At 40.1% G+C, this 17,801-nt stretch overlaps 1 protein-coding gene across 3 annotated transcripts in view; it reads right to left on the reverse strand.

Annotated features, from left to right (window-relative positions):
* Positions 1-2,110: 2,110 nt before the first annotated feature.
* The window catches only part of ST8SIA6 (ST8 alpha-N-acetyl-neuraminide alpha-2,8-sialyltransferase 6), a 42,160-nt gene continuing 26,469 nt past the window's right edge, over positions 2,111-17,801 (reverse strand). Inside the window, exons 5-9 of one of the 3 annotated variants that reach the window (XM_075746289.1) lie at positions 17,029-17,173; positions 14,814-14,926; positions 13,423-13,515; positions 9,980-10,452; positions 2,111-5,650 (exon numbers count right to left, since the gene is read on the reverse strand). In XM_075746289.1, coding sequence (XP_075602404.1) covers positions 9,984-10,452; positions 13,423-13,515; positions 14,814-14,926; positions 17,029-17,173 — 820 coding nt within the window. In that variant the 3' untranslated portion in view covers positions 2,111-5,650; positions 9,980-9,983. The remainder of the gene's footprint in view (positions 5,651-9,979; positions 10,453-13,422; positions 13,516-14,813; positions 14,927-17,028; positions 17,174-17,801) is intronic. The other 2 variants (XM_075746293.1, XM_075746292.1) reach the window with 2 other exon arrangements.

The following is a 17,801-nucleotide window of genomic DNA, read 5'->3' on the forward strand; positions in this document are numbered from 1 at the left end:
AATGATTTCTCCAGAGTTCCCTGAGAGATCAATAGCCTTTGAAACTTGGCTGTCTGGAAATTCAGAGAAGGATGATGTTCCTGCTTAAAATGACAGAATTCAAAATCAAGAGAGCTGGGCGTTATATGGTAAATACACATCCCTTTGTCACCGCTCTTGGCTAGCAGACCCAGAGATGAAAGAGATCAGCTGCTGAAGTACTGTAAGATGATGGATTACCTGGCTGTGAATATTTCAAAGAAAGATATATTTAACTAACAAGGTCATGTTTAAGAAGTCTACTGCTTCAGAGTGTGCAACAAGTGGCTATCAGCTCTCTGAAATAAAGCTGTTTCAGAATAAGCATGCCACGGAATATTCCTTGGGCTTGATCTCACACAGACTGCTGTACACAAGTGGACATGTGCTTTGTGAACCTGAGAGTCCATGGAGGAGCTACTGCATGCATGTTCAGGATCTCACTCCACAGATTCGTCATATGAGAGCGAGTGACAGGACAGAGAAAGATCTCCAGGTTTTTAAACCTGGATTGCTGTGTCAGGCTGTAGGTCCACCAGAGTCTGTGCAGTGTCAAGGTCTAAAAGTGATCAGTTAACCCAGACCAATTAACCGATCCAGATACTCACATGGGATAAAACCAAATAATACATAACAATAGGATAATTTATTTCTAGTAGTTTGGGCAGCCCACAGAAGGTGCTAGGTCACCTAGATCATTTAGTTTCTTTTCCTGAATCACACAGGACAGAGAATTTCATCTTGACTCAAGCATGGCAACATGGTCAGACATCTCACTACTGTACAAAGGAAAGAGGATCAACGTGAGATTAACTGGTCTCAAAACTGCCAGAGTTTGCCCAGCTCTGTTCTCTGCAGATGCTGCTTGAAATGCTGCGATTAGAGATTGAAAGCATAGGCGTGCTGAATAATGAGCAAGTTTATACAAGTTTACTGTCAGTGAACTGAGAAACAGTATTTACAGTCAAAGGGTTTTTACGGTTATAATTTCAGAACCTGCAGATGGTGGACAGTTTGTTAAAATGACTGTAATGGGAAAGAGAGGAGGTGGAGCAACAATCAACCAGTGTAGGTATGTAGAGTCCTTAGGCACCTTCTGTCACTGTGGGGAGAGACGGGCTCCTGCCCACCAGGACGAACGCCCGCAGGAGCTCATCTCTCCCTTCAGATGACCGTGGAGGGCCCCAGAGGTGTTACCTTCCTGACTTGACTGAGCTTTCAGGGGACCACTGGGCCTGTCCAACAGCCATCAGGTAACAAATGGCCCCCGCTGTATCCCTATGGTCCCTCCTGCATGGTCTCACCCTCTCCTCTGCTCTGACTCTGAGATTCCCCTGGCTCTGTTGGCATGAACCAATTTTCTCTTTTTGTTGCCACATCAGGTTTTTGCTGGCTCAGTGTGCCAAAACAGCTCAGTGTAGGATCAGACAGGAGCCAGAGATAGCATGAAGGAAGGGGTGGAGCGCAAGAACGAGGACTGGACTGTGCAACCAGCTATTACAGCTATTACAGTCACCATGGAGCTACAGCCCAAATTTAGCACCTCCAGTTAGGCAATGTGAATATCCCACCATGCTGCCTTCTGTGAGACGTAAACCAAGCCATTTTAAATATGTTTTACTATGCTACAAGCATAGCACCGTTTGATTGATAGCCGTGCAAACTCCCCAACAGACACTAAACAGGACTACATAACGCCTCACGGGGAAGAGAAATTACCAACTCGAGGCAGCACTGGATCCTAAAGGAAGATGTAACATTAAAGATTCAGAGGAGAAAAAGGAATAAAAGCAGCCAAGCAGGATTTAATCCCACGATGCTGTGAAAACAGTCACGTGCAAGGACACTGTCAGCCTCTGCAAAGGTACAGTGGAACTATTAGCACATTGTCAGTGTTTCTATCTTTAGAAACTATTTGATCTCAATATTCACTCCACAGCATGTGACAGCACTGGAGGCCCACAAACCCTAAAAATTATTATTCCTCATGTGAAGTAGAGGGAACTGAAAGGCCCTTCTCAACTTTTGGGTAAGAATTGTTAATCGAAACTGCATTTGGCTGGGTCTTGCAAAAATGTCATAAACATTCCCAGACAGGTACAAAATCCATTTATTCATCATTAGCCTGGCACAGATGTAAAATAAATGAGAAATAATTTATTCAGCCACCCGAGAAAACATGCTTTCCCACAATGAGTGTACTTCAGCAAGTCTTGATCAATCTAACTGTGCCCTGTCACACAGAAACGCTGCTATTAACTTGCCCAGCCTGTGCACAAATTAACACGACCTAGCCACCAAGCACACAGCAGCAGCAGCTATAATAAAGCCGAGTACAAGGTCTGCACTCCTGTGGAGTGAAGTGGATGCAACTAACATAACAACTTCATGTCTAGAGCAAGGCCTGAGAAAGCTACATTAAAAATAGGTTCTTAATCTAAAGTCTAATAGTGCATATTTTTATTCTATGAGGAGTTTAAAATATTTGTAGGAAAAAGGGTAGGAAAGGTTAACAATTTCTCCACGCATTTCTTGTCAGTCCTGTGCTCAACACAAATCACCGGGAGCTTTGAGAGTGTACAGGATCAGGTCGTCAGGTCAACAGCAAGTTTAAACTTCGCTGAAACAGTGCTAAAAAGTCAAAGTGCCTGGCTGTATTACAGAGCTTTCCATCTGCACTCATTTGTGCATGCTACATCACACTCCTTCAGTTACGACCTCTTTTTGTCAAGGGAACTAGAATAAGTTTCTTCTTTTTGGCTAAACCTCTCTTAAAATGTATTCCAATAACCTTTCCAGTTAGTAATACATGTGTGTTATAAATAACATAGCTGCACAGAAATAGTCCAGACACACTGTAACTACAGCTCTTTATGGTGTATCATGGTACACTGCATACATTTATTCACTCAGATAATGCAATACGGTGCTAACAAACACTTTTGAAAAAAACTTGCTTCCCCACTGCAAATAAATTTCATTTTCTCCTCTCCACATCTACTTACACACAACCAGGTTTTGCCACTTTATTTATGGTCAGTAGTTCATTGAATTTAATCTGAGCAATGAATGATACCCTTTGCATCACCTCTACGTACACACGAAACACTTGCAATTGTTCTAGCTACAATGCAAGATCCTTCCCATCTGTAAAAGATGTATGAATTTTTCCAAGTCAAACCACGTAGCTGCTACACAGCCAAGATCATCTCAGCGCACTACGCTAGACTGGAGTAAGTTACAGTCCTTGCCTGAACACAGGTGCATCTCTGCCTCCCTGGATGAAATATGACATGGTTCTCCTCAACCTAGGCTGTTTGCATCACCCAAAGGACAAGTACATCACTTTGCACACCTTCCAGCTACAAACATTCAGGGACAGTCTTATGTGAGTGACTTATGGCATACGAGGAGCTGTTCTGGGAGCAAATTTGTCTCTGAGCTATAACCAGGGTGTTGCAGTAGGCAATCATCCGTAACACTCCTAACACGGATGCCGGGTCTTGCAGCAGCCAGCTCTCTGCACATGAACAGCAGACGCCTGTGGCCAGAAACTGGCACAAATTTCACTGCTGGTGAAGACAAAATGTGGAAGTGTGGTGCTGGAACCACAACAGATCACAGTAAATCAAACCCTTGTGCTTGCCTCTTTCAGTCACCAGCTGGGAACACAGATGCACCCATCGACTTAATTTGGATGTCTTTGTTTCTGTTAAAAGCCCTACTGACATGCAGAGGTCCACTCGTGTATTAGTGGTGTCATTCAATGCCTCAAAGCACTATTTATTTTTAAAAAACCTTATTTTGAAAAAAATTGCTTTATTGCTGATACATGCAGCCAGGATTTATGGACACTTCTGCTTGGGTAGAAGTAGTATTGGATTCTGCTATCATTATCTTGGAAATGGATCAAGGTGCTGAATGTGTCTCAACTAACAGACCTGGAACCATAACAATTGATTCTAATACTTTCAGGATTATTTATGTGATTATAAAACTGCTGCCAGGTAAGCTTTCACGTATTACAACAATATAGAAATGCTCTTCTAAAGTATCAGTTTAAAAGTCTTTTTGAACCTTATTTTATAAGATTCAATTCATTTAAGTAGGATTTTTTTTTGCAGATGTAATCCTCAGTGAATACTGAATGCTCTTTAAATCAGTCGATTGGGGATTTAATGCCACAGCAGCAAAAGGAGTTTTAGTCAACAAAATACCTGATAGTATCTGACTGTAAAAGAAGGAGGAGGACATGCTATCTTTGAACTGATCATTCAGTAGACTCTCAAAAAATCCACTGAAACTTCTTTTAACTGAAACTGGTTATTACAAGCTTTTTGTTGTTTTGTTTTTGGGGGTTTTTTGTTTGGTTTGTTGTTTGGTTTCTTTTCCTGCAGTAAAACATATCAGCAATAACATACAAGCAGTCATAGCTAGGGGAACAACTGCTTGTCATAGCTCCTGTAAATGTTAATGCGATTCTTTCCATTGGCCTGACACTCCACTTTCTCTTGTCACAGGATGTTGCTCCACAGGTATGCCTGGACCATATGAAAACACGAAGCACAAGAACTGTGTAAGCTTTAAATTAAGTGACTGTAGGTTCTTTTCTCGTATGTCCTGGTACAGGAGAAGAACTTGGGGTTGACTGTAAGAGGAATATTCTAATAATGCTTAGTGCAGTTTCCTTATCTGTAGTCACATATTGATAGGAGCTATGCTAAGTGAAAAGGAAATAGAAGAAATGAAACGTTTGGAATAGATAATTTGTCTAATGGATGGTCCATCTCGTATGTCAGCCAAGATACAGATCTGGGATTGCAGGAATGTGTGCAAAGTCATGCCCTACCAGGACTCTGGGGATTGCAGCATGGAACCTAGTTTATTGTCCTCATTTGGAGCCAAACCGGACCTCAGACAGGAACACAAGCGAGAAGAGGGGTTTAAAAACAATTACACAGCTCTGGTCCTTCAAACACTTGTTCACAAAATCATTCACATGAGTGATCCCATTAAATCCACAGCATTATCTATTGCCCACAAAATGAAAGCCCATAAACCACTTGACTATCTCTAACCTGAGGGATTTTTTTTTAATCTGTGCACCCTGGGACAAAATAAGAATGACATGGCTCTGAATTAATTACTCCTCTGTAGCTCTTCTCATCACCTTTCTCATGTAGACAAATGCTAATGTTTACAGGATCAAGTTCTTAATTGAAAATGTTTACTGCCAACTCATGCAGCTACCATACAGAGACTATTGCCTATATTACGTGATATTAACAAAACCAGAGATCTTATGTCAAAATGTTTTAATGATACTTTAAGAAACAAAACACGATGAATGTCACATATTGCCACCATCCTGAGATTGTGCTTTGCTACAATTAAACCAATAGTCAGGAGTTTCAGAATTTCCCAAATAAATGCTATTTTGTATTTTAAAAAATGCTTACTCAAAATTCAGAAATGTAGCAGTCACTGTGTGAAGAATCACTTCCTTTTCTCCCCAAGTGTAAAATATTTCTCTGTTGTAATAATGCAGTTTAATGCTCACAAAATCATATCAGACCAAATCCAACACCGAACTGCTGAGATATACACAAATTGTCTCCTTAGGATCATCACCCTGGAATTAAAACAATAAAAGATGTTATTGATATTTCTCATATAGTAAGAAAACTGCTTGTTATATTCAAAATAAGCCAATAGCTCAGTCCTCCGTGTATGCATTTTACCTTCTGCATCTGCTTTTTCAGACTGGGAGTCTGTGACATTTATTATACAGTATCATAGGCCCACAAAATTCTCCTGGGTAAGCTGGACTGCTACTGCGTGATCTAGCTCCAGCATCTGCTCTTTTTAAAGAAGGACTCCTTCATTTGAATATCCCCAGAACTGCTCACACTTATTCCCACCCTTTTCAGGCTTCCTAAGCTAATCAAAGCTAGGTCTAACCAGTGTCTTCATGGGACACATACACTGCTAAGCTGAATATGGATATGTTCTAAACTATATTATCTTAATCATATTTTGAAATAGCTAGAGATTGAAATTATTCTGTTTCTTCAACAGGCCAGTTCTGCTGTGGAAAAACAAAACCAAACAAAACCTTTCTAAATGTATAAATAATTTCTCATTTGGTTTGAAATCTAATGTAAATTCTAATCTTTAGATTAGATTTAACTTTATTTTTCTATTCTGGTAGGTTTTACCTAAGCCAGAAGCAACTTACCTCCACCTGTTTCATTACTGACATTATTCTTAAGACTTAAATTTAGTTTAGTGTTGGAACACATGAGGAAAGTGTGTGCTTAAAATCTATGCTGCATGGGTACTAAGCAGAAAAGCTTTCTTTCAGCACTGTATTCATCTAACAATTTAATGCTGGATAATATCTCCCATAGTCAAGGATAGGCTGAAATTTGGCTGCCTGACAGGAATCCAGAGGTGTCCTTATTTTCAAAATGCAGTATCATTTTCTCGAGGTAATTAAAAGTGAATTGTGGGGCAGTTTATATTCCTCTAGCTACACTGAGGCACCACTAACATAAAAGAATTCCAGCAGAATTTAAGCTCATTTTGAATGTATCCTACTGTTATAAATAGGTTACTTATAACAATTATATTTATAAATAGATTATTTATAACAGTATTTATAATTTATTTGGATTGACAGCAACTTTCAATAGTAAAAAAAAGATCACATGCTGACAGAGTTTGGAACAAAATTATTCTCTTTGATGGTAATTACCGAGCAAGTAAGCAGGCGGCCCCCTGCTTTACAGGATGCTGCCCTGCTAGCTCCACCTTGAGCAGCACTGCTGCTCTCTCTGTCAGAAAAAGATGGCTTTTAATCATCTGGTTGAAATTAAAAAGCCCAGACCCAATTTTTACTTTCCAGGTAAGAGACACTCACACTCAGTCCAAGGTTCAGCAGTTCTTACTCCCCAACCACCAGCACACCTCTGCTCAACCTCTCCTCCTTCAGTCCTTCTGCTCGGACGATGGAGCAGGCTCAGGGAATCTCAATTTCATTCTTACTTTCTATGGCTTTTTTTCTGTTGACTGACTCCTCTGAGCAGCTGCTTAATGTTACTGTGCTGTATGTCAAAGGCACACATACTCATCTTCCCTGCTGTCTCTTTCTAGCAAGCAGAAAACCTGATGGATTCTTGGTCAGACAAAATTTGCATTTTAACCAGGCTTCTGGGCAATCAAATTTTTGCCAGTCTGATTAATTTATCATCTGACATTTTTTATAATCAGATTTTTCTGTCTATTTTTAAGTATGAATCAGACCATTTCCCCTCCTTGAACCTATGTTTACTTGAAGCTAATGACATGCCCTTCAGGCTTATCAGGTTAAACCAATGAACAAACAAGACTTCATTCAGCTGCAGGGCCATAGCAAAAATGGTTCTGTAATTCAATACTAAATAATAAAGATCATTATTTTAATTACATTTCAAGATTTTGCTGATGTCTCATTTTCCATTTTACCATCTATGATAGGTATGCATCTACTTTAATGAAGACGTGCATCACTGTTGAGCATAATCATAAAGGTGCAGGAGCGGCTATTAAGGCAGATGGAGTTTCCCACATTGTTCAGCACCAGCTCTACAGGGCTCTCACACCTGACAATTATCTATCCCGTAAGCAAAGTTCACCTTTACAATGGCAAGGATGGTGTTTAGGAGCAACACTGCCAAAATGATTCACTGGGATGCAGTTATGCTCTCCCCATACTGTTGTAGACCCTGCTACCTGCTGGAAATATAGGTGCTGGCAGCAGAGCAGCTCCCTTCACTTCTTATTTACGGCAGCAAACTTCTGGGTCCCAGCAATGTGTGAGGGAAGTTCTGCCTGAGACTTCTGTGGGCACCCAGTGGTGTAAGGAACCTTCAGCTACCCATTAACAGGGAAGAGCGGGGAGCAGGGAGAAGAACATAAAATGGAAATTGAAAAGAGAAGGGAAATTGCTCAATTTTTAGAAAAGGTCATCTTCAGTGAAACAGAATCATTATAGAATTTCAATTATCTCTAATAGTTGATAATAGTAGCAGAATGGTGGCTTATACTGAAAGCATTTAATTTCCTTGGGCTAACTTTTTGCTTTGTAAATATAAGTGATTAACATAGTGGAGAAAAATCTTAGGGCAGCACAACTTATCCTTCTGGTTGCTTTTTCTTTACAGCTTATTTTGCAAATCTGGCCACAGAAGTGATTTTCAGTCTGTCAAGCACGGACAGCATTTAATTAACCCACACAGATGCTTAAACATTTTTGTGGCTTCTATCTGCTCCTCTTTAGATTAAATATTCATAAAGAGCTGCCTTTCATTTTCTTAGCTGGTGTAGTTACTACAATTAAAATTACATGGTATGTCTCCAGCAATTTGTACTATAGGAAGAATAAATACAATGGAAACTGCAGGGTATAAACAGCTTAGCCACTAAGAAAAATACATTATGTATTTCTTAACCTTTCCAATATGCTGCAACTTTTTACAACCAAAAAAGCATACCTCAGCCACATGAAACTGCATACACATACACCTCTGCCTAGGTAATCTCCTGCCATGGGCTAGGAGAATGGATTCACTAGATGGTTTCTAGGTCCCTTCTCACATGATTTATATTATTGTAATAATATACGAAAGCAGTTTATTTTTCTATTTCTTCAAATATACTGAAACCGAATAAAATTCTTGGAATTAGGAATTTACTAGTTTAAAACTTAGCAGTCTCTGACGATGAACCAAGTGTGAATGTATCTTTAATATTTTCAAATACATTTCAGAACCTATCCAGAAGAAAAGCCTTAGCTTTTGAAATTAAAATTTCTGGCTGAACAAGATGATGCTATTTTAATTTATTTAACTTGAGTAATACAGTCATAAGATTACATCAGTCCAATTAAAGCGTATTGTATACAATGGTAGTTCTACCGTATATTTCACTTAGTGTTATATTGAGTTGAACCCCTCCAGAAAAATAGTTCTGTGAAAGGCAAATCTGACAACAGTACTGTGACCTGGGGAATTTCTGATTTAGCTTAAAAGAAGAAGAAGTATTTATACAAATAGGTCTTATTTTGTCAACAGGGCAAGTCAAGATTGAAAACATGCAGACAAATCTTTTCAAAGTCATCTGCAATCTGTACATGGTAAATTGGCTCAAGGTCAGAGGCCAGACTCAGTGCTGCACTTCTCAGAGGCAATACGCTGAAGGTAGAGGTCCAAGGGGGATGGGACAGTTAGAGAGGACAGAGGAATGGGAATGACACTCCATCCTATATTTGTAACTCCCAGATTCGGAGCTGCCTCAAGGCGAAATCCTCAGCAAGATCTGTTGTAATGCATGACAGCTTCCTCACTGCTGTCCATCCGCAAGCTGTTCTGCAGCTCAAGGCTGCGAGAGCATACTGCTCTAAACTTCTCTTTAGCTAACAGGAGGGAAGAAGGGTGCATATGCATGCTACTCCTTCATGGGGCAATCTTAATCCTTGCTTTGCACTCTGTGTACATCTGGAAAGGCTGTGCCAGGATTAGGTGTCTTCTCTTGCAGGTCACAGTATGTGACCGCCTTTAATAACACAATTCACAAAGGAGGCTGGTTCATGGGAACCGATACCAAACCAAACATAGGTCGGTAGAGACACCCAACTGAGATAAGGAGACACTACTGCTTGACTGTGAATTATGGTGATAATGTGTATTTAGCTATGCTCCCCATCTAAAGTTCACAATTAGAAAACATTTCTCAGCTCTGTGGTACACTATATTTATTCAGAAATCTCCAACCTTTGACTTGTTTATGAACACAAGTTTAATTGAGTGTAAGGTAGAAATGCCTCTCTAAGGAAGAACTGACCCACACTGTTTGCAAAACAAGTTTTCCCTTGACACATTACTTAAATAAAGACATTTTATATGGTAAGAATGTGACCTACCTTTTCAGTCTGATTGGCATTTACCAAACTGCAACTTCAAAATGCCTTTGCCATGAAGTTGAAGGATCTGATTGTATTCTTTGGGCATTGCATGGAAACCAGGTTTAGGCAGCTGGTTGTCATAATAGTGGTGGCTGATTGGCATCTTCTCTGTGGATTTTGAGAAAGGCCAGAAGCCATAGAGCTTCACATTCTCACAAAGCTCAAGAGCAGCACTAGTGATCATAAAACCAGATGACAGCCGGTAGGCTTTCACACCCTTAGTTCTCCAGAACTGGGCAAGACTTTTCAGATAGGTGGGGTGAAAAAATATTGCCCTTTGGGTTGCTTTGGACTCTTGCAGAGTGTGATATACTTTGAAAGAAGTGGCTGTGTTGCTTCTGAAGGAAAATGCTGGCAGTAAAAGGAAAGCATCTCCATAGACCGCAATGTTCTCCAGAAATTCTGTTTTCTTTTCATTTAGTTTGTTGTATCTGCAAATTACAACATTTTAGGAAAGGAGTGAATGGAATGTACTATTGATATAAATATTACAGACCAAACCAGCACAACTGCACTTGCATGTATGAGTTACGAACTCTGCTGTACCAGTTCAGCACATCTACACTGCAAATTTATACCAACCTGTTATATGTTGTCTGTGTGCAGTTATGAATATCTGGCTTTATTGTATAAGAACGCACTTCATAGGATTGAATTTGCAACATGGGAGTTACTGAAGCAGATCAAATTCACTGCTAATGAGACCAAGTCCTGTTTACAGAATTGATCAATTCAAGAAATTTCAAAGGAGAATGCAAAAAAAAATCGTATTTATATTTTCTCTGTTTAAAAATACATGCACTATGGTATGTACCGCATGTGTTTGTGAAATGTGTTTCTTAAATCAATAGGTATACAATAACCTCTCTTCAAAATCTGGGTGTCTGCCTTATGTGGGTAACAAGTACGCATGTGAGCAGTTTTGGAGTGTTAAAGATTAGTGTGTGCTCAAGTTTGGCAGGGTCTTAGCTGCTTCTGATATACTTTTAAAATAGCTGAAAATACAGGCATGTCTATTTATCTCCTTCGACTGCAAAGGGAACACGTGGAGATCTGTAAAGACTTAGAGATCTAACTTCACAAATGAAGAGAATTTATCCTCAGATGCTTTGGTTCCCCAACAATCAGCAAAGAGACTTAGTCCCCTCTGCTGGATAATTCCATGCTCCCAAATATTGAGTGTTAAGGTTCCAGAGTTATCCAAGAAGTGATACAAGACACAAAGGGGTCACTCAACTCATTTCCTCTATAGATCTGAGTTGTTTGAATCACCTGAACATATGGTGATCGCACCCCCTTTGGGACTCACAGCACGGAATCCTCTTTTGTAGGTAGGTGTCTATCTGAGCAGTGTGTTTTGCCTTTTAAGGGCAACCAGAGCTCACTTTTCACCCATAGCTCCAGCTGAAACTGGAAACTTGGTTTCATTTCTCTTCACAACTTGAGTAGGTTCAAACCCTCTTCTCATGCAGCACTTCAAGACAGAGGACAGCTGCCACTGCCATTTCCATTCAAAACCCTCATGGAAGAGTTATCAGTTACCTCTTGCGCAACTGAACTCATGCAAGGAGTAATACACCCCTTCTCAGCCTGAAGGGGTTTAAACTTACAGCTTCTGCTTCCCAGAAAAGTGCCATTACCACCAGACTCTGAAACAAAATGAATGAGAAAGACTCAGCCCCTCCTGTTGACCCTGGGCCCCAGTGCATGCAAGAGCCGCACCACCAAAACAAGCAAGAAACGCCTGAGCCTATGGGTAGGAGGAGTGGTTGACGGGTGAACTTCTGGCCCCTACTCCAGGAATTTTCTCTATTGCTACTCAGTGTAAAGTACATAAAGAGCCTTCAGGACAGAATTCAGATCTCTGCTCTTCCTTAGCTGGAAATCTGAACGACCCAACCTCGTTTTGTTTTCCTTTCCAGCTCTGCCACTGTAAGGTGTGGTGTAGCCCAGCTCCATTAGGACACGTAAGAACTGTGCTTCTTTCCTCCAAGAGACCTCACCTACATTGTACACCCTGACAGACACAGTTCAAAAGCTGATTAACCTTAACAATAATAACATCAGCCTAACCCAAGTACCCAAACACAGAATTACAAACTAAAATGAATAAAGTCAGAATAGGTCTTCTGAGAGAAGAATCAAACTTAGTTCTGCTAAATGGTGCCAAGCTGCTTCTTGCTCCTCCTTCAAAAGCATTTACAGGGTTCTCTGAATATATAAATAATTAATTTTTTAAAATCCTAAAGTCCTCTCATAATCTCATTTCATCTTCACATAGGTTTAGCTCCTATTCCCTTCAGTGAACTTCAGTAACTTCTATTAACTCTGGTGTGGCTTAATTTGGCTAAAAAATGAGTGCAGCTGTGGCAGAACACTTTGATCAAGCTCAGACAAATCATGCATCAGATCAGCAGTCACCAATGATGCTGAGTCACTGGACAAAGTTTTGCTTCCTCATATTCTTGTGTAGCCCCACTAACATCAATGAGTTCAAACTATTTTTGGAGAAGCAATAACTCATCTTCATTTAAGTCAAAAAGGGCTGTGTAGGTATCAAGGTAGTTAGCGCTCATTGCAAAAAATCAAGTTCTACCCTTGAATCAATGACAAATGCCTGTTAGTGATTTCTATGCTTACCGTACTTTTTCCTTTAAAGGGGGGGAAAAAAAAAAAGCTTTGCCTGATGTCTATTCGACAAATACAGATATGACAGACAATAAGATACACTAAGATCAGTAAGTAGTAAATAACATGCCACAGCAGCCCTTTCCATAGATAAGCTGCAGTTCCAGCCTGCTGAAGATGTCAGATTAGTCAGCCTGGCCTTATTAGATTTTCTTTTCATCAAGAAAGTAAAAAAAAAAACTTTGCTGAGAAAAAAGTGTGTGAGCAGCTTTCGCATGGATTGAGAAAATGGATTACAGAAATTGGGCCTCCATTCAGGAAATAGCCTTCATCAGAACAGCCTCTAAGCACATTACCTAACAACATGTGCTTACAGTCCTACTGAGAGAGTCAGACACACATTTCAAAGCTTTCCTGATTTATGATTACAATTCCTTATTTTAGGAGTCATGAGGGTCGTGGGGTGGGGGGGGGAGAGGAAGAAGAGGCTTGGGCTTGCAATCATCAATTTTACTCTGTAATAAATTGTGATTGGTGCCAATCAAGGCACTTTCTAATCTGGGTATTGCTGACTCCTTTCTGCTTCAAAAAAGACCAGTGTTAACAGATTTCCACTCAGACTGGTACATATTTTACATGGGAACTAAGACTTAATGAAGTAATCTGCGTGCATTGCTCTCTATGCTGGTATCCCAAAGGATTTCCAACAAAATCTGAATCATGTCGAACAACTACACAATATTGCACAGAAAGAGATTTGCAGTAGTACTTACTTCTGAGCTATGATACTCGGATTAACAGTCACAAGGTTTGTTTTATTGCCAACATCTTTGCTAATGCCTCCCGTGGTTGGAGGGAGGTTACACCTGAAATTGAGAAACATTTACTGAAACAGATGTGCACCAGAAATGCTTTACAGTTATTATTTGCAAATTCCTCTCTTGTGCAATGACACTTTCACGTCAGCTCCCAGGGATCTCTAAGCACTTTACAAATATTAAATAAGGCTTACAGCACTTCTAGTAAAAATATTTAATCTACTGTACAGATGGTTAAAATAGGGCACAGAGAGCTCATTTTCATAAATCATCTCACAAACCAGGAGCAAAGTTAAAATCCCAGAAGGAGACAGTCTATGAATGCCCTATGTTAGCTACTAGGAAATATTGTCCCTCTTGCATAAACAATGCATTTCTTCTGAAAGTCTTCTATTATTTTCTGTTTTAAACCAGTCTGATTGATACCAGTCCCTCAGCTTGCACAGTGATGTTGACATCTGTTTCATGAGACAACAGCATAACTTGCCCAATTGCAGAAACAGTGGTTTCTGTAAAAGGAAAGGTCGGTCACTTAGTTAATTTAGCATCTTAGGATGCAGACTTCCCATTTTTATTACGACAGTTATCTAACTGGAAAGACTTTATTATTATTATTTGAAAAGCCCAAATATTAGTCAAAAGCAGAAAAGGAAACAAAATCCAGCAGACTGCGTGATTGGACATCACTGAGAGAAGAACCTTCACTTGGTTACTCTGTTCCCTTGCAGGAACTACAAAATGTGAGTCACGTACTGAGAGAGTAGGCCAAATTATACTCTGAGTATGCCTGGTTTTCTCCACAATCTATTGAGGGAGCTGAAAAAAAACACTTAAATTAGTTGTCTATTTTTTTAGATGGCAAACAGAAGGTGAGACAAATACCAGGGCAGTTAAGTAACTGCAATAGTGAGCCGACCTAAGGCTAAGTAGACCCTTTTTTAAACCAGATGTAAAGGTAAACATGTGACATTTAATACCAGTCTTTCTTATTTCATTTTCAGGGTTTTCTTTATTCTCTTCTCCTGATTAAAAAAAAAAAAAAAGGCGGGGGGGGGGGAAGTTCCCTCTCCTAAAGGATATTAAATGAATAGAAATTTCAGGTTCTCCGATAATCACATTTCACATCACTGGCAAGGTATTTTTGCAATCATAGATCATACATGTATCCTTATAGTCCTCTCTTTACTTAGGAAGCACATTCTGAAATTTACAGTACCCTTAGAGAGGCAGAATTAAAGAATTGTCAAGATCCTTCCTCGTTGCTACAAACTGGCATTGGCATGCTTCCAAACCTGCCAAGTTTTCAGAAACATTTGAAACCCTTGGTACCATGAAGCAGTTCTTACCTAAACACAAAGTCAGAATGATCGATTTCAGCTCCGCAGCTGGAATTTTTCAGAATGCCTCCATTTCCAACCACGGCACAGGTCTTGAAGGGATAGACTGAAAGAGGAGAGGACTGCAAACAAATAAAAAGACACAGCCAATGTCTTGTAAATCTTTTGATTGTTTCTTTGCATCTTTAGTCGTTTGTCCTTGCAGGTTTAATCCGGTAAATCCCAGTGAAAGCATTCACCATTTAGCAGACAGGGTTGCCAGGCCTGGGCAGCCAAGAGCCAAAAATAGGCACCAACAGACTGAGAACTGCTATTTCTGTCATGAGTACTTTGAGGGAATAAGACTGAATTGTTAAAACTGGATTAATATCTTTTAAATACACTTAACGCAGTAATTCTGTAGTAGTGGACTGAATTCTTGACAAGCTAAGGAACTAACTTGTACTGAAGATAGGTTAAATTTACCCATTTCCCTTTGCACTGTTACAGACTGGGGGCTGTCACACAGTCATTGCCTCTGTCAGCTAATAGCAGGTAACTTCGTAAATGCTCATTACTGTGTCATCACACAATTACATTTGATGTAAAATAACGAATTTAGGGGAACCTGAAGATGCTGTAAAGGATAATCATGTGCCCTGGCTTAACTCACGGTGAATGTGATGGCTCACTGAAGAGGTTACTGTTTTTGGTTGTACACCTTCTCTACTCTTCTTGTTAGGGGAACCTGAAGGGGAGCTAAGTGCATCCACTTGTGAACCAGCACAGATCACAACCTAGCAAATTAATGTCAATTGTTGGCTATTTCAGTTGACATTAATACAGTTGGCTGTTATCCCAGGGTCTCATCCATGTCATTCATCCTCTCCTGCTGTGGAAGCACTCACATTCAACAGAGAGGCCAACAGCTGGGCTATTTTGACTGCAGAAACTGAACCCACTTGTAAAATTGAGTCAAAACTTGCTTACACAAAATATTATCCTTCCTCCTTCTCTCACATAAAGCATTCTACTTTCTTCTTTCATTCAGTTTAAATTTGGAACCACTGTAACCTCTACTGCCATGAAGTTTTTAGTGATTCACAGCAGCATTAAAAAGGACTGGACTCATGGTAGCTGGGATCTCACAAATCAAGAATGCCAGAGTCAGGTAAGACAGCTCCCATGTGCTCTTACTTTCAAGAAGTGCCTTTCTGTGGCCCTCTTCATCTGGTCTCCAGAGCTTATACATCTATTACAAGTCCTGAGCTACAAAATCTGACTCCTTTGCTCAACCTGTGTTTCTGGCTGCAAAGGCCCCACCCCAGTGGGCAACAGAGCTGGTGAGAGGGCTGGAAGGAATGTCCTGTGAGGAGTGGCTGAGGACTTTGGGCTTGGCTAGTTTGGAGAAAAGGAGACTGAGGGGCGACCTCATTGCTCTCTGCAACTTCCTGAGGAGGGGACGTGGAGAGGGGGGTGCTGATCTCCTCTCCCTGGGATCCAGTGATAGGACACATGGGAACGGTTCAAAGCTGCACCAGGGGAGGTTTAGACTGGACATTAGGAAGCATTTCTTTACCGATAGGGTGGTCAGACACTGGAACAGGCTTCCTAGAGGGGTGGTCGATGCCCCAAGCCCATCAGTGTTTAAGAGGCACTTGGACAATGCCCTTAACAACATGCTTTAATTTCTGGTCAGCCGTGACTTGGTCAGGCAGTTGGACTAGATGATCATTGTAGGTCCCTTCCAACTGAAATAGTCTTGTATTGCATTGCATTGCATTGCATTGCATTGCATTCTATTCTATTCTATTCTATTCTATTCTATTCTATTCTAATCAGGTTTACCATCAAAATATAAGTTATATGACCAAGCCTGCACGAGAAATAGCATGGGAATATAAGGAATATGAAATGTTGTTCCAGACTGAAATGCCTTTGAAAATGGGAATGAGAAAAGCAAGGCAAACGTTCTCCAAGGATTCACTCCTGAACTCAGCTGGCTGCCAAGCCAGGCTGCAACTTGTGTTCTGTAGCAACTCTACCTACAATCCAATCTATGATACCCTGTCCATGACTCCACCACTACAGAGGAAGGCAAAAAAAAAAAGGTTTTACAAGGTGAATGAAGAAGGGAATACAGGGGGTGAAGGGTCTCTTCCAGAGGAATCAAAGCAGCTCTATTACTAACCCAAAATATATACGATACTGCAATTATAATAAGAGGTAAAGATACAGTTCTTACCACAGGCAGCATCTTAAAAATGTCCTCTGTAATGAGAATGGTCTTTTTACTGTCCACTTCGTAACTCATGTTACTTCCCAGTGGGGTGTTGTTTTGAGAAGCAATAAAATTGTGAACTGCATCACAGCAGGAAGCTAATTCTGACCTGCAAAAAACCCAAATAAAACCTCCTCAAAGACAGGAAAATAAGTAGGAAAGCGGTGGTAGAGAATTAGATGAATGAAAAGCAGTTCTAATTCACTAAGCAACAAAAAAAAAAAAAAGTGAACCCTCTATAATGTCATTTCCCTTGACTTGCTTTGCAGACCAAGTCCATTTTCACAGCAAATGTTCAGAAACTAATCAGACCAACAACTTCTTTTCTTATCCTTTTTCTCTCTTGGTCTCCCCTTCCCATCCAGAAAAAGTTGTAATCGGTCTTCTTATAATTATTAATTGTTAAGATTCTTATAGAAACACTGAGAGACTTCAGTCCCCAAAGAATTAACAATGTGATTTCAATCAACAAAGAACAAATGATTGTAAGAAACTAGAAGGCTGAAGAAAGAAAGAAAGAACCAAGGAGATGAAAGGAATGGTGATGGGAAGTACTGGCTATAGTACTTAGCGAACAGCTAGATGGTTGCAAGCCAATTAATTAATAATTCCTTTCTGCAACTGTTCAGCACGTTTTTCCCGTGCACAATATCACAGATGTTAAATAATTTACATCACAACTTGCAAATAAAGAAGGATATCTTTGTGGTAGAGACAGACAGTTTAGCTGCTCCCCA

Source organism: Balearica regulorum, chromosome 2 (assembly GCF_011004875.1).
Source record: "Balearica regulorum gibbericeps isolate bBalReg1 chromosome 2, bBalReg1.pri, whole genome shotgun sequence".
Lineage (NCBI taxonomy): Eukaryota > Metazoa > Chordata > Aves > Gruiformes > Gruidae > Balearica > Balearica regulorum.